Below are 24,760 nucleotides of genomic sequence, written 5' to 3'. Positions count from 1 at the left end.
TCAACAAACTGATTTGGAAAAAATAAGCATAGTTCCAAACCTCAGCTCATTTTGAAGGTTCAGATTAGTTCAAATAAATTCCTTCATTTTGAGTCAAGGTCTTTTCCACCTATCCTTCTGCTGATATACTACTTTGAGAACACAGCAGATTTGTCAGTCTTTGCTGGGCCTTGCTGCAGTCTTCAAATAACACGTTCACTAGAACTTAGTGTTTCAAAGGTTCATATTGCTATCTGGGGGAGCACAAGAGGTCTGAATACAGTAATCAGTACTGCATTAAGAACATAAGAATGGCCACACTGGGTCAGACCAAAGGTCCATCCAGCCCAGTATCCAGTCTGCCGACAGTGGCCAATGCCAGATGCCCCAAAGGGCATGAACCTAACAGGTAATGATCAAGTGATCTCTCCCCTGCCATCCATCTCCACCCTCTGACAAACAGAGGCTAGGGACACCATTCCTTACCCATCCTGGCTAATAACCATTAATGGACTTAACCTCCATGAATTTATCTAGTTCTCTTTTAAATCCTGTTATAGTCCTAGACTTCACAACCTCCTCAGGCAAGGAATTCCACAGGTTGACGGGCGCTGTGTGAAGAAGAACTTCCTTTTATTTGTTTTAAACCTGCTGCCCATTACTTTCATTTGGTGGCCCCTAGTTCTTATGTTATGGGAACAAGTAAATAACTTTTCCTTATTCACTTTCTTCACACCTGTCATGATTTTATGACAGGTTTCAGAGTAGCAGCCGTGTTAGTCTGTATTCGCAAAAAGAAAAGGAGTACTTGTGGCACCTTAGAGACCAACCAATTTATTTGAACATAAGCTTTTGTGAGCTACAGCTCACTTCATCGGAGCTGTAGCTCACGAAAGCTTATGCTCAAATAAATTGGTTAGTCTCTAAGGTGCCACAAGTACTCCTTTTCTTTTCATGATTTTATATACCTCTATCATATCCCCCCTTAGTCTCCTCTTTTCCAAGCTGAAAAGTCCTAGGCTCATTCACCACAAAAGCCTGATAAGGCCACCACCATTTATTTAACCTGTGGGAAATCTAGGTCAAAATTTTAGGTGGGATGCTTTAAGTTGACTTACCTCTGCATTTGCCTGTTATTGATCTGCTGACACCCAACACCTTTGAAAATCATACCAGTTATTTAGAAGCCTAAATATGGATTTAAGGACTTAGCTTGGAACATTTTATTTTTTTTGTCTAAATTCACCAAAATTACATTGATTGGTGTAATACAAGGAATTTCATCTAGCCCATTTTTCGACACTCACTCTGACTGGATAGGACAGAATATTATCAGTTAATTTTAATATAAACCAGGGGAACAAATCAAGATTAATAATAAAACTTATTTTAAGTAAAAATAACTCCTAAATAAAGCCACTGATAACAAGAGTATAAAATAAGATGAACACCACAAACATAAATGAAAATATTTGGAAAAGGACCACTGTTACAAGCAGTTTATTACCATAGTTTTGGTTTGTACTGGATGCTCTTCAGAAAAATTCCTATGTCTTGTTCCATTAGGATACATGGATTGAGGACTGAGGATAAGGCATCCAGACAAAAGCTGGCACTAACAAAATAATAAGAAAAATGGACAAGACAAAATGATTTATTTTTCACTGTTATATTTCTTGACATAGGGTAATTCTTAACTCGTGACAGATGACAGGCTTGGATAAAACTCATTCAGGCTTACTGCCTCCCTAAGAGTTATCTTGTGAAACTGCTGGACTACAAACTGAGTGACAGCCTGATTCCTTTTGTTCTTGTTAATTTTTCCACAGACGCATTATGAAAATGGAGAGTACATTATCAGGCAAGGGGCTCGAGGGGACACTTTCTTTATAATCAGCAAAGGAAAGGTAAGTTGTTGTCACCCCTTTCAAAGCAAATGTCACGTACAATGATGGTGTAACTCTGGGAATGCAGTGTCAATCAATCCTTTTCTTGCAGGGCCACAAATGTTAGAACATTTCACATTTAATTAAACTTCTTGGCACAGTGTCAGTTGGGGAGAAAAAATCCACACACACCCCAGAGGCAGATCTCACACACTGTTTTACACGTACTCACAATGAACACTTTTTGGTTCATGAAAAAAGTTGTTAAGCCACCTTGGTTGCATGACTAGCAATATCAAGACTTTATTTACAGCATTTCTAGTATAGACATCATCTAAGACTGCCAACATGGGTGCCAGTTATGTTGGTAGGTCTTGTAACATGGATATATGCCTTCTAGGAATGAGACATAACAACTACTATTGAGTTTCATTTAGTCAGTGCAAAGTTGGGCTAGATGTGATCCATAAATACATATTTTAATCCCTTGCTCTAAATATAATAATAATAATTTATTATTTGTATTGCTGTAGCACCTATATGTATATACCATAGATGGATAGAACAAGTAAACACTGACTGAACACTTATTTTTTTGTTAAGATTTAAATCATGGGGACCCACAGAACTGCTAAGCTGTCTTTCTGAACTAAAATAAAATATATTGTACCATATTTCTATTGAAATTTCTAAAATTTGGTGCCTTCTTTGATGCCTTAGCCTCTACTCAGCAAGTTACAAGGGGGGAAATGCTTTAAACCTCTTAGTTTTCTTTCACAATCTTGGTAGCTTTAGACAATCCTTTTTTGACAGTTGCAAATTCCATTTTATTTGGTGTTAAGCTTGGCAAACACATTGCTCCTTACCACAGCAGGATGCAGATGTTCAAGGGAAGGCACTGCAATTTCCCGCTGCAGAGAATACATACTGAAACACAGATAAAACTAAACAAAAGGGGACAGATAAATTGGTGGGGTCAATCCCAACCTTCTTTTTACCGTTCTTATATTTGCACAAAGTCACAGGTTAATACAGGCAATTTATTATGAAAGGCAACAAAAAAGCCCAGATATTGGGGAAGAAAAGAGAGAGTAGTTTAGTTAGTTCTGACATGACTGCCACACGTACAGGGATGTCTTCTGAGAGAGCGTGTGACATTGCCAGCTCACAAGTACTGAAGCTAATACTCTGTCTTGCTCACATTCTCTCTGTCTCTATAACCCATATTTATCAAACAGCTGAAGTCAAATGTTCACTAGAGGGAAAAAAAGCTGTGTGTATTTTCCATGTGAATAAGTCAATCATTGGCAGGTTTTCTAAATGGAGTACATTATGGGGTGTGCATTTATTATGAAGCCTCAGAAAGTTCCTTTATGTTATCCTCCCCCTCCTTCTCCTGTACTCCTCCCCCTTCCCACCCCATCCCTGTATCTTTCATAATACTCTCAAGCTTTTCCAGCTTCTTCTGATCAGGAGTAACTGATCCCATCATAATCTTTTCCTTACCTCTCTGAAGAAGGAAAACCATGACACAAATGATCCCCACATGAACATTCCTTTCCAGAAACACTGGCCTAATCTGTATCCTCCTCTACTCGAAACAGGTTGCACCCTATCCTCTGTACTCAGAAGAGTCCCCAGATCCCTGATTGGCAGATTTACCAGTCAGTGTGCAAAATAGACTAATATTTCTGTGCACCCAATTGTCATGGTCTGCCACTAACAGCAATGCCACAATGTTATGGTGGATATCTACATGGGGTCTAAATGTTTTTTTGGCAGACTCCCTTTTCCCTTTATTGCTTATTCCCATGTTGACTGTGAGAGCTGATGGGCAGCCAAGGCAGTTGAAATAAAACAGTGCTTGCTGAAATTTGCCTCAGGCCCTTGACCAGAGACTTGAGATGGAGGCTGTTACAGGGATTCCCACTGTGCCCTATTTAACTATTAGTGTGCACATCCACCTCACTACTACAGATTTCCAGAGAGGACTGTGGTGAAAGGTGATGGATGGCGAAACTGGAGATCAGTAAATTTAATAAATGCCTTTGGCAAGTATATGAAATCTCTGCTTTATATGGGAATGGTGCCATGACAACAACACAGCACAGGCCTGAGTTCCCAGGACTCACCGCCAGAGCCCTGGCACTCAAACAGTTAAATAAGATGGATTATAGTATATGACCATACCTTGCACAGACATGGCCACCCAACATCCCAAACTGAACCCTGGGTCAGACAGTTAAATAAATCAAACAAGGATCTGACTGCAGCCCACGTGCCTGGGCATGTACATGCTGCATGCAATTAATTGGTTTGAATATTTAGAAGACCATTAGTTATAAAGCTGTTTCCAATTTCTGATATTCATATAGCTCAGTGTGTCCAGCAGTGATATCTTGGGCAAAACCTGACAGAACTGAACAAGAAAGGTCCTAAAAATTCCTTAATCCTGGCAGCGTAGCTCCTCTCACAAATTACTCCTTTGGTCTCCCAAGGTATATCTACACTGCAATTAGAAACCTGCGACCGGCCCATGCTAGCGGACTCTGGTTTGCTGGGCTTGGGATAAGGGGCTGCTTAATTGCAATGTAGATGTCTAGGCTCAGGCTGAAGCCCTGCTGCTGGGATCCTGCAAGGTGAATAAATTGTTTACTATCAATAGTTTGCACTCTTCTGCTCACCACATGCTGATAGTCTGGCACCGTTCAGTGCTCAGTCAGTAGAGTGAAATCATGTGCCATGCTGTGCTGTAGCATGCCATTTTTCCTGTAAAAATCAATGTCACAAATGTAATAGGTGCATTATTGGTGCCATATTATCTGGTGATTAATGTGTATCATCACTTTAAACTGTGATCCCTTGGCATTTCTTTTCTAGGACACACAGAGGATCACAGAGAAACAGATTAAAATGTATTAAGTCTTTCTTTACTTAGTTTTTTTCCATCTGCTACAAACAGTTTTATCCAATCTGTTACGCTTTCCCTACCCTCATCTGATCTTTGATAACTCTCTGCAAAACTTTATTGTAGGCTGAGTGCTCATTAATGACTCAAAACCACTATGTTGAGCACCCATAACAAGAGACAGTAGACGGTGGAGGAAATGGGTTTTTTTTAGGTTTTCACAACAAAATTAAACTAGAAAGCTTTCCATATCCCCCATATCAGAGCTAAATTAAACTGCTTGAAATCCCAAAATGCTTTGTGAATTTGCATATGCAGAACCTGAGATTTTCACAAAATGCAAGTGGGATTTGCAAATTTGATCTAAGGGTGAAATGTTGCCATTGTCCTCTGCCCACTAAATATATTGCACTGGATGTTGCACCTGGCCCAGCATCCTCTCTCAATCTGACCATTTTAAAACATTCAGAGTTCACCCTAGTTAAGTCTAGGTTCAAAGAAAAGAATTGCCTCTCATATGAGGGTCATATACATCCCAGATCTACCTATCACTTTTTCAAGGGGTTTCTGAATCTTTGGTGGACTAATGGAGTGTGCTGTATCATCCTTAATACTAGTGGTATATCCAGAAAGGATTTGCCTTGCAGTGGTTGCTAGGAGTTTACCAATTTGTCATGGAGACACAACAAGCTACAAGGAAATCAGGGTTTCTTACTATCTTAATGCAAAGTAGAATGGTCTTCAGAAGAGCAATTAGAAGATATTAGAAGAAAAATTAAAAAGAATTAGCACCTCCAGTGCTGGAACTCCATCTCCTATGGCTGTGAAGACCTCCAACCATTGTGTATTGCCCATATATATATTTTTAATCTGTGCCTACATCAGGCTCACACTATGCATCATTTTTCAGTTGGGCTGGAAATCAACTTTTCATCTGCAAAACCTGCTTTTCTTTTTCACAGCAAAAAAATGTCAAGGCACAGCTGCAGACTGCCACTTTTCATTCATTAAATTGGCAAAGGTGGTTAAAGGCTGTTAAGCCACATTTGCAATTTTTAATTTTATTATATTGCTTTTTATCTTCATTTTTTAAATCAAAAATACATGGAAGTTCTTTATTTCTGCTCCAGCTAGCATTTGGGGTCCATGACTGTGTCCTTTCATTGCATTCAATGATTCAAAGAGGAAGGGTTTTCATTCTGTAATGTTCTCTCTTCATTTCAGCTTGTAGACTGGTTTCCTGATTAGTGAATGGTGCAGAACAGAATAACCTAGAACTCTGTAAAAAGAAGCCCATATAATAAGTCCATCTTGTAATATAAAAGATTTGGACCTCCAGTTCTAGAGCTGACTCCATACAAACAGACCCCTGTGCTCACACAGTCAATTGCCAGATTGGGGCCTCAAACGCAAAAATAAATGAGAGGGCACGATTCATATTAGTATTTTCAAGAATAATACATACCCCAATAAAAAGTAATTATACATTTCCATGAATGGCCTAAGAGGCTTGTTTGGGGAACTGGCCATAGTAGTACGCTTGATTACATAGATCTAAAATGGTGATTGGCAAGGCTCTAAGGAAGTTCAGGATACAGGAATTATCAAGTTAACCAGATAGGAACCTGAATCGGTTATTAATTGAAAATGCCATCAGATGACTCATACATTCCCAAATGAGTAGGTTTTATTAATAAAACATTTTGGTTTTTTTCTTTTCCACAGGTAAATGTTACTCGTGAAGATTCACCCAGTGAAGAGCCAATCTTTCTCCGCACTTTAGGGAAAGGAGATTGGTTTGGAGAAAAAGCACTTCAGGGGTAAGTACTACAAATTATATAGCTGTTCAGCTGTGATTCACTGCAGATAGGGATTCTGGAATAGCTTATTGGGGTCTTGCAGCTAGAAGATAGAACAGAATTCTAAGCAATCTTGCTGAGTCATCGTCCTGGAGGCACTGATAACCAGTCTGTAGTGAAGGTTTGTTGCATTGGAATTTGGCCTTAACTTGGTATTAAAATCCCTGTTTTGTACTTAAATGTCTGAATGTAGACCTCAATTTGGGTCTGATAAGCTTTTCTTATTTTTAAATTTTTCCACCTTGTGGTATGTTTCATGTGTTGGGTGAGCATGATTGCATGTAAAGTGGTGGTGTGCACACTTGAGCAACTTAGACTGTTTTTAATGAAGTGTTTTGTTTGGGAGTTATAACTATGCTTGGAGGGAACTTAAAGATGTAAATAACAGTCCACCATACATGTTATATGTCCACCATATAATACTTAGTCCTGTCATGAGTATAGGGGACTGGACTAGATGACCTCTTGAGGTCCTTTCCAGTCCTATGATTCTATGTTAATATTAAATAGGAGTATAGAAGTGTAATACTCCATTTCTTCAATGGTGTACTAAAGGTACATAGGGAAGGCAATGTAGAGACTTTTTATAGGTTTAGATGTATAGTAGAACATTCAGGGATATAGTTGCATGACTCCTATTAATGTTAGTGGGCACCATACAGTTAAATCTCCCATTCTTAAAATTTACCTCTGCCTATAAGCTCTATGGCAACCTTTCCTTTTCTTTCTCATAGTGTAACCTCCACATTCAGTCATTTACAAACCAGTCTTCGTCAAAAGAGCCCAAGAACCCTTTCAGCCAAATTTTGTGGCACTTCTGACATCTAGAGAGAACTGGCCAACATTATTACCCATCTCAAGTGTCCAAAACTCATGAGTCAGAGGCAGGCCCACCAAAACCACAAGATAAACTTAAAAACCATGAGCTTTTTTAAATAATAAATTTGAGGTTATTTTAATTTGCCTTCTGATTTTCTAACCTTTACGGTATACTTGAGCAATATATCCAAGCTTTTCTCTGTAGCCATGAGAGCTAGAAACTTTTTTTTTTTTTAATGAAAACTGAAATTCTCAGAAAACCACATGACTCCAGGAGCTTGGGTTTCAAGAAAAACACCAAATATCATAAAACTTGCAAGAAAGTTTTGAGAGTTGGCAACTCCCGGCCAAATAAGTCTGGAAATAAACAGGTCTGAGAAATAGAAGAAGGCTCATAACGCACCTTCTCAAACAACTTTTAATAATACAACTACTCCAGAGTTTAGGTTCTTATTTTTTAATAACGAATTTTTAAAAAAAAATTCAAATACAGTTGTGTTTGTTAGCTGCCTTAGACTAAAATGAATTAATTCACAATAGGTATTTAAACAATTTGTATATTTTAAAATATTCAATATAAAATGGCTTTTATCTTCTGAAATTAACCTGAAATCTTGCTATAATTGGTATTGTATTTTCAATGTATAGAGGTAGGATAATACCCAGATGCTTTTTGAATGAAAGTGTACATATCTGAGATACTGCAGGCTCAGTTTACTAGTAAACTCAGTAATGCTGTAGGTAGACTTAAATTTGATAGTTTGGAAGTATATCTGCAGCTAGATAAATAACTGACAAATGTATGTATATATATATATATGATAAATGTTTAGACGTCACTGTTGTTTACAATGCAGGATGTGTCTATATGCTTCTATTAAATGTTTGTGAATATGAGTTTAATATAGATATATATAGACAAGCGGTACATGTTTTCTTTTGATATTTTCTTTGTACCTAGTTAACAGCTAAAGATAATTTTTCAAAGCTTTCTTTGGAATTTTTAGTCATGTGACACCCATTGACTTCAATTGGAATTGTTCAACAATAACTTCATCCAATGCTGTGAAAATTTACCCCACAGTGATAATGTGTTAAAAATAAAAACTGAGCTTCATGTGTAATTTCATATGCATTTTATCCAGTTACAATTAATAGCAATAGGGAGTATTTTACTGTTTCAGCAATGCTGAATAGTTGCAGTCTTCATTATGCATACTGCTGCACAGAAGGAATTTGGATAACAAGTATTTTGCATGATACGTTGGAAATACTTACGCTGACGTACAAGTCCTGTGATAACATGCATTATCCTATTTTTCTAGCCAGTACACCACACATTTCATTTTACACTATCCCAGTCACAATAACAGAAACAAAACAAGTCACAAAATTATCACAGCCATATTTTTTACAGTAATAGTTAAACTTCCCAACACATTTGCCTTTCAGTTTCCTGTCTAATTCAGTCTGAGATGACAATATATACTGTAGGACTAGAAATAGTCACTGTACATTATTTTTTGCTGTATTTCATAGTTAAATTAATTTTTGACAATTTTTTAATATTGATTATTTCTAGCAACAGGCAGGTGGCAGGACTCATCTACATAGTCCAGCAGGGAGCATGAAAATAATGTAATGTAAACATCTATTGCACCTAAACAGCCCTATAGTAGCTTATCCATTCTGTTGTGCTCTTTCTGTACCATACCAATGGAGAATAACATCAGCTGCTGAATTCTAGCATTTTCCAAAAATGTGAGATACAAGGGATTCTAATCTGTAGTGTAGATACACTAATGCAGTGGTTCTCAACCTTCTGGGGCTCAGGACCCATTTGTAAATGTTTATGGCCCGTCACAACTCAGTAAATAGTCTTGGGGTGGAGGCCATGGGGCAGAACTGTAACTAGGCATTTTAGCTCCGGGGGTGAGCAATCATATTTTGTGCCCGCCACCAGAGGTGACATGGGGGGAGGGGCCCCCAATTTTTTAGTTGTCCCACCCCTCCAACCAAGACAGCCTGGGTGGCCTGCTGAGGTTCATCAGAGGGTGGAGGTGGTGCTCCCCTACCAAGCCCCACCTCCTAGCATCACCTGCCTGAGCCACCCAAGCTCTTGTGCTGTGAGGCTGGCTGGGCTTGGCTCTCCACTCCGGGCATTGCAAACTCCAGGGTTGCAGCGCCATTCACCCCTGCCTTCCTTGCTGAACCAAATTTGTGTAAGTGGAGTTGTGACCTGACTCATGAGGTTGCAGTGCCACTCACTCAAATTTGGCCTAACCAGACTCCAAACCTGAGTGGTGCTGGGACCCTGGAGGTTGCAGGGAGGCAAGCCCAGCCAGGCCTTTGGGACAGGAGCCACCTGTGACCCTTTGAAACATTCTGGTGACCCAATTTTGGGACCCAACCCTCTGGTTGAGAACCTCTGCACTATTGTACCCCTTTCAGAAATCCAGTGTCAGTGTTTCTAGAATATGGTGTTCATTAAACCCATCTTCCTTGTTCCCCCTCTTTCCTTTCCTCCTGAAAGCTTCAAAATGTTATCTCACTGAAGCTCTCAGCTCTTATTGACTAAGGATCCCAACAGTCACTTCCAGACTCTCATATGCCATATGGCAATGTAAAGCCTGCCAGGTCATTAATAACCATTGATAACTGCTACAGAACCTTGGCAGTACATTTTTATAATTCTCAACAGATTGAACAAATATCATTATTCCAGAAGCTATATGAGTACAGTGTAACAGCCTATTACAATTAACACCTGTGAATCAAATGTACTCTTTCTTTTTGCTGCTCTGTTGTTTCTGTAAATTAACTGTGGCTCCTAAATTAGGGATTTTCAACCACTTTTGACATTATTAGCATATTTTTATGCTGCTTTTCTTTGGAACTTGCCAAATAATGCCCCTTAAAATATACAGCTTCATCCTTTAATTTTCCACGTATTTTTTTTTTAAAGGGGTTGGCAGTCAATGGAAGGATAGAGTAACAGTGAAGGAAAGAAAACTTTCCTTAATTTTAACACTCCAGTGAAATCATGTAAAAAGAAGTATTTTTTCCATTTAAATCTTTCATGTGGATGGAGGGAGAATTGTGAGGAGCTGCCCTTCTTCTGGGTAGATGAGGAAGGACGTGGTACTTGATTTGTTTAGCCAGGCATTTTGAGCCTGACAGACTTTCCCCATTCCTGAAATTTCCTATGTTGTGAATTTTAGTTAAAGTTTCAGTATTGCCAACTTGCATTATTTTTAATGTAAGTCTCACAACATCTGAATGTTTCTATTATTTATCTATTTATTTGTATTACTGTAGTGCCAAGGAGGCCTAGTCATGGACCAGGTGTTGGATCATGCTAGGTGTTGTACAAAGACAGGAAAAAAAGGCAGAACAAAAAGACAGCCTCTGCCTCAAGTTGCTAACAAGTATAAGACCAGAGACAACAGATGGAGGTGTACAAGTAAACACCGTAATACTATTGGTCAACGTGATAGGCAGTGATCTCTGCACACCAACCAGACTAAACGTTGTTAAGCTTTTGTACGCATCACAGTAAAGGAGCGTGTTAAAGAGGGATTTCAAGATAGACGATGAGGTAACTTTGCATATGGGGAGTGCCTCCCAACTGTGTTGGGCAGCCTGGGAGAAAGCACAAAGTTGGTTGTTTGAAAATTTAACAAGTAGGCAGTGGAGACTGGCATCATGGGTTAAATGGAGGTGGACATAAAAATCTTGATAGGGAATGAGAGATGATAGATAGGGTAGGGATTGACTTTGAAAAGCCTTGAAAGTCAAACAAGCATCTAAAGTTTGATGTGATCGAGAAGGGTGAGCCAGTGGAGGGATTGAAACAAGAGTGTAATCACAGACAGTGGGTGAACCCCCGCTTTGGGGAGGCAAGCCCACTGGACATGCCCCATCCCCCTGAGGCCCCATCCCCTGCATGCTGGAGCCCCAAACCCCCCATAACAGAAGGAGCCCTGAGGGCCCCCCCCTGCAACTGTAAGAGTCCCGGCCTGCCTACCCCAGCCAGACTGGGCCGTCCCCCCTCCCAAAGCACCGGTCTGGTCTTAGCCACACTGGGCTGAGCCACCACAACCCTGCCAGGCCGGCAATGCTAGGCTGAGCCACTGGGCCAGCCGGGGCCACGCCAGGCCCCTGAGCCGTCGGCCATGCTGAGCGCCAGGCTGAGCCATCGCCGCCTGGCCTCCGGCCACACTGGGCTAAGCCGCTGGCCATGCTGGGCTGAGCTGCTGCCCCCCACCCCAGCCACATCAGGCTGAGCTGCCAGGCCAGCCCTGGCCATGCCGCCCCCCTCCCTGAGCTGCTGACCAGGCTGAGCCCCCAGTCCCACCAAGCACTGGGCCGGGCTGCTCCTAGCCAGCCCCAGCACACGGAGCCACCTCACTCCCTCGCCAGTCCCTCCCGCCCACCGCTGGCTCACCATGTTCCCCCCTCACTCCCCTGCCCCCGCAGAGGAGGGACCCGGCAAGCAGTGGCAGGCAGGCAGAAGCAGCAGCAGCAGACGATGGGGGCCTTGGGGAAGGGACAGGGGCATGGCCACTGCGGATCTGATGTCCGGCAGCATGTCGGTGGCAGCTGCACCAGGGAAGGCTTAGCCTTCACTGGCATATTATACCTGCCGTCCATGGGTGTGATATCGTCAAAGTAACAGGATAGGAAAATGATCTTTGCAGCAACATTCTAAGTGGATATGAGTGGGAGGAAATTGCATTTGTCAAGGCCAGAGAGCAGGAGGTTGCAGTAATTGAGACACAGGCTAATGAGTGCTTAAATGAGAGTTTTAGCTGTGTAGATGGATAAGAAAGGCCATATCTCAGAGATCTTATGCAGAAAGAATTGGCAAGATTTAGCCTGGATGTCAGGACCTAGCGAGAGGTCCTAGTGAAAGGCAAAGTTTTTAATTCTCATTAATTTCTGATTTCTACCTTTAATCTCATAAAGCTTTGCCCTTCTCCAAAATGGCCACCAATTCCCATTTCTGCAATGGAACTGAAGCCACAGTTTACCCTTGGAAGGATGGATGCCATATCCATTTAAACCTTTACAGGTGAAAGTGAGGCTGCTCCAGCAAACTGCTGAAGTTTGTGTTATGTAGGGCTTGCATTTAGGCCTCTCAGAGCAGGTTCTTACTGTAATACATGTGCTCATGTTGAAACCATATCTTTTTGGATCTAATTTTTTTAAGTATGTTCTTTGTGTATTTGTGTTAAATGTAACAGGCCAAATCCTAAAGTCAATGGCAAAATCCTACTGAGGTTTAAAAGCAGACACATTATCTCAAACTACTGCTTTCTACCAAATACAGTTTATCACTGATGGGGAAAACTCACTTTCTGAACCTTTCTGAAGATGTTCTAGAATACATTGGAACACCATTAAATAAAGAATTAGAAACCTGATACTCAGAGGTGCTGAGCATCTGCATATCCCGTTGATTCATGAGGAGTTTGGGGCACTCAATATTTCTCAAAAGCAGGCCATACATACACAGCTTCAATTTTTGCTATCCAATACACTGAGCATTATATTACAGAGTGTCCTTTGTGTTTCTTCATACTAGAAACACTGAATACGTATGTTATGGTAGTCATTAGTGTGGTTGTGTGTTTTGTTTATTTCATAGAATATCAGGGTTGGAAGGGACCTCAGGAGATCATCTAGTCCAACTCCTTGCTTAAAGCAGGACCAATCCCCAACTAAATCATCCCAGCCAGGGCTTTGTCAAGCCTGACCTTAAAAACCTCTAACCAATGAGATTCCACCACCTCCCTAGGTAACCCATTCCAGTGCTTCACCACCCTCCTAGTGAAAAAGTTTTTCCTAATATCCAACCTAAACCTCCCCCACAGCAACTTGAGACCATTACTCCTCATTCTGTCATCTGGTACCACAAGAACAGTCTAGATCCATCCTCTTTGCTGGTGTTGATATTTCTGGTTGTGATGCTATTTCTTATTTAAAAAAATAAATAAAAAGATTATGGCATTTTTCACTACAGTTGCTATTTCAGTATTAACTGTTATCCCCAATCCAAAGTAGTTGCATTTATTCTCAAATTCACAACAATAAGCAAATGTTTCTAGGAATAGGAAAATAATACTGGTGCTCTAAACCAAAAACAGGACTCTTAACTGTGACGGGTTGCATCACAGAAACCCCCTTGGGACTGCCACCTGATGTGCTGGGACTACCTCTGAGTCTGTTTTCTCTGGCAGTTTGGGACTTCAGTACCCTGCCTTCTTGTGCCAGATACGCTAGCCTGCTACAAACACAGACCCAGGTCTGAAACACTTCCCCCAAAAGCTGCAGGATTAACTGAAAACAGCTTAAGAAGTGCTCCTGTCTCCAGCACCCAGATACCCAGTTCCCAATGGGATCCAAACCCCAAATAAATCCGTTTTACTCTGTATAAATCTTATACAGGGTAAATTCATAAATTGTTCGTCCTCTATAACACTGATAGAGAGATATGCACAGCTGTTTGCTCCCCCAGGAATTAATTACTTACTCTGGGTTAATTAATAAGTAAAAAGTGTTTTTATTAAATATAATTTAAGTGGTTCCAAGTAATAACAGACAGAATAAAGTAAGTTACCAAGCAAAATAAAATAAAATATGCAAGTCTAAGCCTAATACAGTAGGAAACTAAATGCAGGTAAAATCTCACCCTCAGAGATGTTCCAATAAGCTTCTTTGACAGACTAGACTCCTTCCTAATCTGGGTCCAGCAATCACTCATACCCCCGTAGTTACTGTCCTTTGTTCCAGTTTCTTTCAAGACAAAATGGAGGGGTTTCCAGGGCCTTATATAGTCTTTCTCTTGTGCAACATTACAGCCACAAGATGGGGTCTCTAGTCCCTGAGCAAGTCATATGTCTATGAATGTTTCAGCTTTTTGTTCACATGTTAGTTTGAACATTCCCAGGAAGCTCAGATGTGGATTGGTGTCTCCCAAAGTCCACTGTTAGTTAAGTACTCCCAATTACTTGAATAACCCCTTCACACTATAAATAGTGTATATGGATGTAGCTTTTAAAAACAGGCGCAATGTTTTCAACTATATCTTTGAGATAGTAAGATGAAAATTGTAGCTTGTTCTGATGTTTCCATCAATATATGTTCAGTGGATTGTCTTTGAATAGAGTATATTTTATGCTGTTACCCCAAGAGGTAGCTAGTTCTGTGTGACTGAGGTATATATTGCTGATGTGGGGAAAAAACAAACAAGTTTACTGAAACAAAATGTTACTCATGAAGAAACATAGTTTGTTCATTTGTCCATCTAATATTTCTTTGAAATTAATGTATCTGGTTTTCACTTCTGTGTTTCCATTACAGCTTTATCTTCTTCAATTATGTTGGTGTTCAATCCATTCAAATATATATTTTTCTGCAAATAATTTTTGTGGTTTAGTTAAATTACAATGAAATGCATTTTTTAAATTTAGTGGATTACAAACATAATATAGGTTTCAGAGTAACAGCCGTGTTAGTCTGTATTCGCAAAAAGAAAAGGAGTACTTGTGGCACCTTAGAGACTAACCAATTTATTTGAGCATGAGCTTTCGTGAGCTACAGCTCACTTCATTGGATGCATACCGTGGAAACTGCAGCAGACTTTATATATACACAGAGAATATGAAACAATACCTCCTCCCACCCCACTGTCCTGCTGGTAATAGCTTATCTAAAGTGATCATCAGGTTAGGCCATTTCCAGCACAAATCCAGGTTTTCTCACCCTCCACACCCCCACACAAATTCACTCTCCTGCTGGTGATAGCCCATCCAAAGTGACAACTCTTTACACAATGTGCATGATAATCAAGTTAGGCCATTTCCTGCACAAATCCAGGTTCTCTCACTCCCTCACCCCCTCCAAAAACCCACCCCCATACACACACAAACTCACTCTCCTGCTGGTAATAGCTCATCCAAACTGACCACTCTCCAAGTTTAAATCCAAGTTAAACCAGAACATCTGGGGCGGGGGGGGGTAGGAAAAAACAAGAGGAAATAGGCTACCTTGCATAATGACTTAGCCACTCCCAGTCTCTATTTAAGCCTAAATTAATAGTATCCAATTTGCAAATGAATTCCAATTCAGCAGTTTCTCGCTGGAGTCTGGATTTGAAGTTTTTTTGTTTTAAGATAGCGACCTTCATGTCTGTGATTGCGTGACTAGAGAGATTGAAGTGTTCTCCGACTGGTTTATGAATGTTATAATTCTTGACATCTGATTTGTGTCCATTTATTCTTTTACGTAGAGACTGTCCAGTTTGACCAATGTACATGGCAGAGGGGCATTGCTGGCACATGATGGCATATATCACATTGGTGGATGTGCAGGTGAACGAGCCTCTGATAGTGTGGCTGATGTTATTAGGCCCTGTGATGGTGTCCCCTGAATAGATATGTGGGCACAATTGGCAACGGGCTTTGTTGCAAGGATAAGTTCCTGGGTTAGTGGTTCTGTTGTGTGGTATGTGGTTGTTGGTGAGTATTTGCTTCAGGTTGCGGGGCTGTCTGTAGGCAAGGACTGGCCTGTCTCCCAAGATTTGTGAGAGTGTTGGGTCATCCTTTAGGATAGGTTGTAGATCCTTAATAATGCGTTGGAGGGGTTTTAGTTGGGGGCTGAAGGTGACGGCTAGTGGCGTTCTGTTATTTTCTTTGTTAGGCCTGTCCTGTAGTAGGTAACTTCTGGGAACTCTTCTGGCTCTATCAATCTGTTTCTTTACTTCTGCAGGTGGGTATTGTAGTTGTAAGAAACCTTGACAGAGATCTTGTAGGTGTTTGTCTCTGTCTGAGGGGTTGGAGCAAATGCGGTTGTATCGCAGAGCTTGGCTGTAGACGATGGATCGTGTGGTGTGGTCAGGGTGAAAGCTGGAGGCATGCAGGTAGGAATAGCGGTCAGTAGGTTTCCGGTATAGGGTGGTGTTTATGTGACCATTGTTTATTAGCACTGTAGTGTCCAGGAAGTGGATCTCTTGTGTGGACTGGACCAGGCTGAGGTTGGTGGTGGGATGGAAATTGTTGAAATCATGGTGGAATTCCTCAAGGGCTTCTTTTCCATGGGTCCAGATGATGAAGATGTCATCAATATAGCGCAAGTAGAGTAGGGGCTTTAGGGGACGAGAGCTGAGGAAGCGTTCTAAATCAGCCATAAAAATGTTGGCATACTGTGGGGCCATGCGGGTACCCATAGCAGTGCCGCTGATCTGAAGGTATACATTGTCCCCAAATGTGAGAGTGAATTTGTGTGGGGGGGTGGAGGGTGAGAAAACCTGGATTTGTGCTGGAAATGGCCTAACCTGATGATCACTTTAGATAAGCTAATACCAGCAGGACAGTGGGGTGGGAGGAGGTATTGTTTCATATTCTCTGTGTATATATAAAGTCTGCTGCAGTTTCCACGGTATGCATCCGATGAAGTGAGCTGTAGCTCACGAAAGCTCATGCTCAAATAAATTGGTTAGTCTCTAAGGTGCCACAAGTACTCCTTTTCTTTTTGCAAACATAATATAGTACAATGATGTCCCATTTGAGGAGACTAGTTTGCAAATCTTGTGAATTACTTTAAGACAGTCCATATTGAAAAACCACGTGGAAGGCTCCCTGCACAAGTCTTGTACATATGTAAAGGGTTGGGTGATAAACCATATCTGCTCATCTCTGCACCAGCTGGAAGCTCAAGGTTAAGGCAGGGAACTCTGTGAAAATAGTATCCTCTCTGATGTGTTTTCCCTTCCACAAAGAGCAAAATATGTATTTTCTAAATCCAGATTTAGGAAAACAAAACATGCATGCATGCAGAGAGACGCACAAACTCATGCATGCTAGATTTGTAGTTAATACAATGAACTGGGACGCAGCGGATCTGGGTTCAGTTCCTGGCTCTCCACAAGCGTCATGTGTGGTCTTGTACTTAATCTTTCCCTCCGTTCTCTGTCTTTCTCCTAAATCTTGTCTGGCTTGTCTGAAGAGTTTACAGTCCAAATAGAGCAATGACTATCTCTTACTAAGTGTTTTTATGGAGCCTAGCACAATGAAGTCTCTATCTTGGTTGATGTTTGTAGATATTACCATAATATAAATAATAATAATGATAATTAACACTTCTTTACCATTCTAGATCAGTTAAACTGGGTTTTGATGTATATTTTTTTGTATCCTGGATTTGCTTTTGTCTTTTTGAAGGAAGGGGCTGGGCCAGGGAACTTTCTTTAGTTGTATGACATTTTGATGTGTGTGGTGGAAAAGGTCATTTTGTGAAAGAATATTTTATTTTGTTAATTGAATAAGTTGACTTACTCTACCATCCCACAGACCATTTGAATAGTGAATGTGTTGGTTCTGTCTTTTGTAAGATGTATCTTATAGGGGTATCTTCCATTTTCAAGAGAACTCTTACTGATTTCCATGTCTATCTCCTAACCTCCTGCTTAGTTATTCTGCTACGAATTTTAAGATTAAGAGTATTAAGGTTCTTGGTGGAATGAGGATAATCAATGGGACACAGTAATACCAGGGTATAAAATATATCAGAAGGACAGAACACATTGTGCTGGTGGGGGAGTAGCACTATATGTGAAAAAAAGAATAGAATCAAATGAAGTAAAAATCTTAAATGAACCAAACTGTACCACAGAATCTTTATGGATAGTAATTCCATGCTCTAATGATAACACTATAGCAGTAGGGGTATATTACCAACCACCTAACCAGGATGGTGACAGTGACTGTGAAATACTCAGGGAGATTAGAGGGGCTATTAAAATAAACAAAGTAATTATGGGGTATTTCAACTATCCCCATATTGACTGGTTCATGTCACCTCAGGATGGAATGCAGAGAGAAAGTTTCTTGACACCTTAAATGACTGCTTCTTGGAACCCACAAGAGGAGAGACAATTCTTGATTTAGTCCTAAGTAGAGCACAGGATCTGGTCCAAGAGGTGAATATAGCTGGACCGCTTGATAATAGTGACCATAATATAATTAAATTTAACATCCTTGTGGCAGGGAAAACACCATAGCAGCCCAACACTGTAGCACTTAATTTCAGAAAGGGGGACTACAGAAAAATGAGGAAGTTAGTGAAACAGAAATTAAAAGGTACAACACCAAAAAGTGAAATCACTGCAAGCTGCATGGAAACTTTTTTAAGACACTATAATAGAGGTTCAACTTAAATGTATACCCCAAATTAAAAAACGTAGTAAGAGAGCCAAAAAAATGCCACCATGGCTAAACAACGATGCAAAAGAAGCAGTGAGAGACAAAAAACATCCTTTAAAAAGTAAAAATTAAATCCTAGTGAGGAAAATAGAAAGGAGCATAAACTCTGGCATATGAAGTGGAAAAATATAATTAGGAAAGCCAAAAAAGAATTTGAAGAACAGCTAGCCAAAGACTCAAAAAGTAATAGCAAAAAAAAAAATTTAAGTACATCAGAAGCAAGAAGCCTGCTAAACAACCAGTGGGGCCACTGGACAATCGAGATGCTAAAGGAGCACTCAGGGATGATAAGGCCATTGTGCAGAAACTAAATTAATTCTTTGCATCGGTCTTCATGGCTGAGGATGTGAGGGAGATTCCCAAATCTGAGCCATTCTTTTTAGGAGACAAATCTGAGAAAATGTCCCCGATAGAGGTGTCATTAGAGGAGGTTTTGAAACAAATTGATAAACAATAAGAAGTCACCAGGACCAGATGGTATTCACCCAAGAGTTCTGAAGGAACTCAAATGTGAAATTGCAGAACTACTAACCGTGGTCTGTAACCTATCATTTAAATCAGCTTCTGTACCAAATGACAGGAGGATAACTAATGTGATGCCAATTTTAAAAAGGGCTCCAGAGCTGATCCCGGCAATTATAGGCCAGCAAGCCTGACTTCAGTACCGGGCAAACTGTTTGAAACTGTAGTAAAGAACAAAATTGTCAGTCACATATATGAACATAATTTGTTGGGGAACAGTCAACATGGTTTTTGTAAAGAGAAATCATGCCTCACCAATCTACTCGAATTCTTTGAGGGGGTCAACAAGCATGTGGACAAGGGGGATCCAGTAGATATAGTGTACTTCGATTTTCAGAAAGCCTTCAACAAGGTCCCTCACTAAAGGGTCTTAAGCAAAGTAAACAGTCATGGGATAAGAGGGAAGGTCTTCTCATGGATTGGTAACTGGTTAAAAGATAAGAAACAAAGGGTAAGAATAAATGGTCAGTTTTCAGAATAGAGAGAGGTAAATAGTGGTGTCCCCCACGGGTCTGTACTGGGGCCAGTCCTATTCAACATATTCATAAATGATCTGGAAAAAGGGGTAAACAGTGAGGTGGCAAAATTTGCAGCTGATACAAAACTACTCAACATAGTTAAGTCCCAGGCAGACTGAGAAGAGCTACAAAAGTATCTCTCAAAACTAGGTGACTGGGCAACAAAATGGCAGATGAAATTCAATGTTGATAAATGCAAAGTAATGCACAATGGAAAACATAAGGTACAGATAAGACAGAAAATATCATATTGCCTCTATCTAATTCCATGATACGCCCACATCTTGAATACTGCTTGCAGATGTGGTCACCCCATCTTGAAAAATATATATTGGAATTGGAAAAGATTCAGAAAAGGGCAACAAAAATTATTAGGGGTATGGAATGGCTTCCATATGAGGAGAGATGAATATGACTGGACCTTTTCAGCTTGGAAAAGAGATGACTAAGGGGAGATATGATAGATGTCTATAAAATAATGACTGGTGTGGACAAAGTAAATAAGGAAGTGCTATTTACTTCTTCTCATAACACAAGAACTAGGGGTCACCAAATGAAATTAATAGGCAGCAGGTTTAAAACAAAAAAAAGGAAGTATTTCTTCACACAACACACAATCAACCTGTGCGACTCTTTTCCAGAAGATGTTGTGAAGGCCAAGACTATAACAGGGTTCAAAAAAGAACTAGATAAATTCATGGAGGATAGGTCCATCAATGGCTATTAGCCAGGATGGGCAGGAATGGTGTCCCTAGCCTCTGTTTGCCAGAAGCTGGGAATGAGTGACAGGGCATGGATCACTTGATGATTACCTGTTCTGTTCATTCCCTCTGGGGCACCTGGCATTGGCCACTGTCAGAAGACAGGATACTGGGCTAGATGGACCTTTGGTCTGACCCAGTATGGCCATTCTTATGTTCTTACATTTGTTATTATTTGTGCTGTAACTTCTACCTTCTGTAACCTCAAACATCTCTGTAGTGTATTATGCATCAGTACACATAAGCAATTCACATTAATGTTAAGAGTATTTTTATGTATGTAGGAGTGGTAAATCTCCTCTGTGACTGCCCAGAAACTTTTTAGGCCAAATTTCTACCCTCAATTTAATTTTCTTAAATCATGGTGATCAGAATTTAGTTCTATTCATCTTTATAGATATAGGAACCTGTGTATAAAAAGAGGAGGAAATAAAACATGTAGCCATGTTGGAGTAAGAATTTGCTTTGGGAAGTTAGAAATAATGTATGTTGAAATGTTAATGCTTCTTTAGATCTCGAAGGCAGTCTATAGAGTATCAAAACTTTAAGGTGTTTTTCTGGATTCATGAACGAACCACATATATTCCCTAAAAAGTTTTCTGAACATCTAATAGCTGAAAGGCCTATGACCAAAATCAATATGTGAAACATCAATAAGATATTAGAACATTGACAGCACTATTGATTTTTTGTATCCTCCTTTTTAATGTAATGTTTTTGTTTGCTCCTGCTGTAGACAATATTACGAGTCAGTTTCCAGAATAGCGGTTACTTTCATTTTGTCTGCCCCACACCTCATGTATGTTGCTGGGGATATTTCTAGAACCAACTGAGCTTAGTCCTACTATAATTCTAATATTGTTTATTTTCTGCCTTTTTCATATTCCTTACACAGACAGGAAATCCTCAAAAAGTAAGACAGTTTGGTTCAGATAAGACCCAAAATATTTGGATGTCCATCCAAAACTTAAATGTATTTGAACGTTTTGAAACCTGCTTTCCATCTTCAAAGCCAACCAGATCCTTCTCCTAAGATAACCTTTTCCACCCTAGCTACCTGATCTTCATCATCTCACCTCCTTCCTGTACCACTCTTCAGCGAGACTCCTCTTATCCTGGAATCCCTTTCCCCTAAGTCTTTCCTTTCCCAAAGCCCTTACATATCTGCCTGAGCTAATATCCTATGTAGCCCTTCAAGGGTTATTTGATTTGGTTTAATTAACTGTCTAATCTGGGATTGACTATTTTTGATTTCTTAATGTTTAGAAAAGAGGTAATTTGCACAGTGAAACTGAGTTGCATGTTATATTGTTCATTTCCCTCTTCTAATTTACAAAACTCCCCACTTAGTGAATTTAACACCTCCCCTGTGACCTGAACATGTCCTAGAAAGACAAAATGCAGAAGGGTAATGGGTCTCTTTTTAAAAAATAATAATAAAATTCAATATCCTATTGAGATCTATCTCCTATCTAACAATAGGAAACAACTGTTATCTCTCTCAGTTACTTATCAAATATTTCTTATTTTCCCCTTCATTTAACACACAGAAGTTGGGAGCTTATTACAAATCTCCTGTAGGGACAGAGAATACAAGTTTTAATTTACTAAATTTATTGCCATTTCTCTCAGCCCCTGTTTTGCCTGAACAGTTGTATGTTGTAAAGTCTTTTGAATGTCCTTGACTAAACTTATCATTGAATATCAGTATGGTGTATCATGTTAGTTGGACATTTTGATTGCACAGCACTGTGCCTTCCATTAAAATCTTAGCAACAGTTGACTTGTTAACCTGATTAATTTAGGTTTTGTATATTTTTGATGTTGCTGCTGGAATGTTTTATTCTAATCTGACATGTACTAGTAGCTAGGAAGTAGTGATCAATCAGGTGTGTATGTGGCCAGCACTAGTCTGAGCTCAGACCGGGTTATTTGACAGTATAGTTGGGTTCTGGTTCTGGAAAGCAAAGAACTAGCCTCCCTGTTTTTTCAACAAGGTGTGCTGTACAGCATGCTGGTTCTCTCCACTGGCTCATTCAGTGCTATGCTTTGACTGGTGCTAGTATTGTCCTTACCTGCTGTCATTTTTAATGAAAACATTTTCTTCCGTCAGTGTCTGTTATGAATTTAGACTATTGGAAAGGTGTGGGACGCTTTCGACTGACCAACAGTGAGGAATTTGATCACAGTGGAGATTTAAAATTACCTATTGTCCCATGGAGATATTACTGGGGGTCGGGGGGGAGGGGGAGGGATACTGTGAATCCTAGCCCCTGAACAGAACAGATTATATGCTGGAATACATCTCTTTCCTGCATTACTGACTGTATCACTGGCAGGATTAATTTGTATTATGTAGCTGTAACACTAAGAACTCACTGTATTGGGGTGCTCTCATATTGTTGAGTTCATTTATGGGACTGGTTCCCTTTCTTCCTGAGCCACGTTTGGCAATCACAAGAGTCCTACCATCTATGGCAGTAGTTCTCAGACTCTGGCCTGTGAAGAGCTGGCCGGTTACTTTGTACTGGCTCTCTTTCTTCCCAGCTGCTAAATTGTATTAAAAGACAGCTAAAAATACATTAAACTTTCATAATTTTGCTTTTCTATGTGAGCAATTGCTGCAGTTGCCACAAGGGTGTCATTATCATGAATGGGAAAGGGAGTGGGCCACGCTGTGAGACTGTAAGGAGTCCTCTCGATTAAAAATGGGAAGGAAGGTGATCTGAGCAATCCTGTAGAGGAAAGAAGGTATCCATGGCACAATTAATCTATAAAGAGCGGATCCAAATTATGAAAATATTGGAGGACACCACCCCTACAACAAATGGATTGTGTTCGTAACAAGCCATCATCCCATTGCCTTCTTCATGCCCAATAGGAGCTGGAACATTTACCTAGGTGCTTTAATCTCTGAAGGAGGAATGTTAAAACTACAGTTTTAACAAAAACAAAATCTACAGCAGCAGCAGGTTTTTGGATGGTGGTTGGGTTTTGGCAAAACAGCACGTCTGAGCTATGCAAACATTTTAAAATATATTCATCTTTTTATTAACCTTGCAACATTTTTAGCTAGATCAGCCAACATACCTCAATAAACAGGCACTATAACTGCATCCCCTACTCCAAATAAATCTTCAGAACCTTTCCTGTACTTCTCTCTCCCACCTGATCCATCAGAAATGGATTCATGCTGTCAGGGAAACTGGTTGTGTTGCAGAGCTTGGTCCAAGGGACTCATTTCCATCAATACAGGGCTCCTTGAATTCTCACCTCAGGCTTCTAAAAGGCGGAAAATATAGTACAAAAATATCTAACAGAGATGAAACACAGGGTTTGAGGCTACAATGCTTGTTTAGAAAACCCTCAGTGAAATAAGGCCTGCAAAACTGGACAAGCAATACTAAACAAAATGAGGTATAAACATGTAAGGACTTTCAGCTTTTGTTTTACAGGGTGTAAAACTTGGGGAAATATTTTTTTATCTTCTTCGCGCCAAAGAAACTGAATAATGATTTTTTTCACATAATTGCAATTCATAATGATTTAGCTTTCTTTCCTATGTGCAGCACTTATTATGTAGTGAGGATAACTCAATAGATACATCTCTCTGGCACATGACCTGTAAACACTGATAAAAAGGAATTTGGCCTATCAACTACTCTTTACTTTTATACTAAACATTACACCATCTACCATATCTTTTACTGGACTTTACATGGACTTTTTTTCTTATTACATTCTCCACTTAAGATAAACTAATGCATGTACAGTATAAAATTACAAAGATCCAATTTTCAGAATGTTTATATGTAATCGATGATCAACGGTTTCTACAAGTACTGGTCTTTGCAGAGTAACTGTGTTCTACCATTTGTGTGTCCCACTCCTGGACTCCAAGCTGAATGACCTAAGAAGCATATATATAAATCGTCCACCAATACCAAGATGATGGGTAGTTGTACTGTATATCAGAAAGTTTTGCTTGTGTTGTCCAATGATTCATTCTTGTTCCAATCAGGGAATCTTCTTGTAACCTTGTAACCTTTGAATTTTGTATTTTTTCATTATTGAAAATTAATAATGGTTACTTAAACAGTGAACGGAGTATGAAAAGAAAGGGGTCACAGGATGTATTGCTTGATTTTTAAGATTATCCTTCTAGTGATCAACTTATTATTATGGGGATGTAGTTCACATTTAAAGGATAATGGAAATTCAAGAACACATTCTCTCTCAAATAC

At 39.9% G+C, this 24,760-nt stretch overlaps 1 protein-coding gene across 2 annotated transcripts in view; it reads left to right on the top strand.

Annotated features, from left to right (window-relative positions):
• The window catches only part of PRKG1 (protein kinase cGMP-dependent 1), an 860,670-nt gene that overhangs the window by 664,073 nt on the left and 171,837 nt on the right, over window positions 1-24,760 (top strand). For both annotated transcript variants that reach the window (XM_077821744.1, XM_077821743.1), the window contains exons 6-7: window positions 1,809-1,886; window positions 6,499-6,593. In XM_077821744.1, coding sequence (XP_077677870.1) covers window positions 1,809-1,886; window positions 6,499-6,593 — 173 coding nt within the window. The remainder of the gene's footprint in view (window positions 1-1,808; window positions 1,887-6,498; window positions 6,594-24,760) is intronic.

The sequence above is a fragment of the Eretmochelys imbricata genome, chromosome 7 (assembly GCF_965152235.1).
Source record: "Eretmochelys imbricata isolate rEreImb1 chromosome 7, rEreImb1.hap1, whole genome shotgun sequence".
NCBI lineage: Eukaryota > Metazoa > Chordata > Testudines > Cheloniidae > Eretmochelys > Eretmochelys imbricata.
The sequence above is the reverse complement of the archived record's forward strand: the minus strand, read 5'-3'. Positions and strand labels throughout refer to the sequence as shown.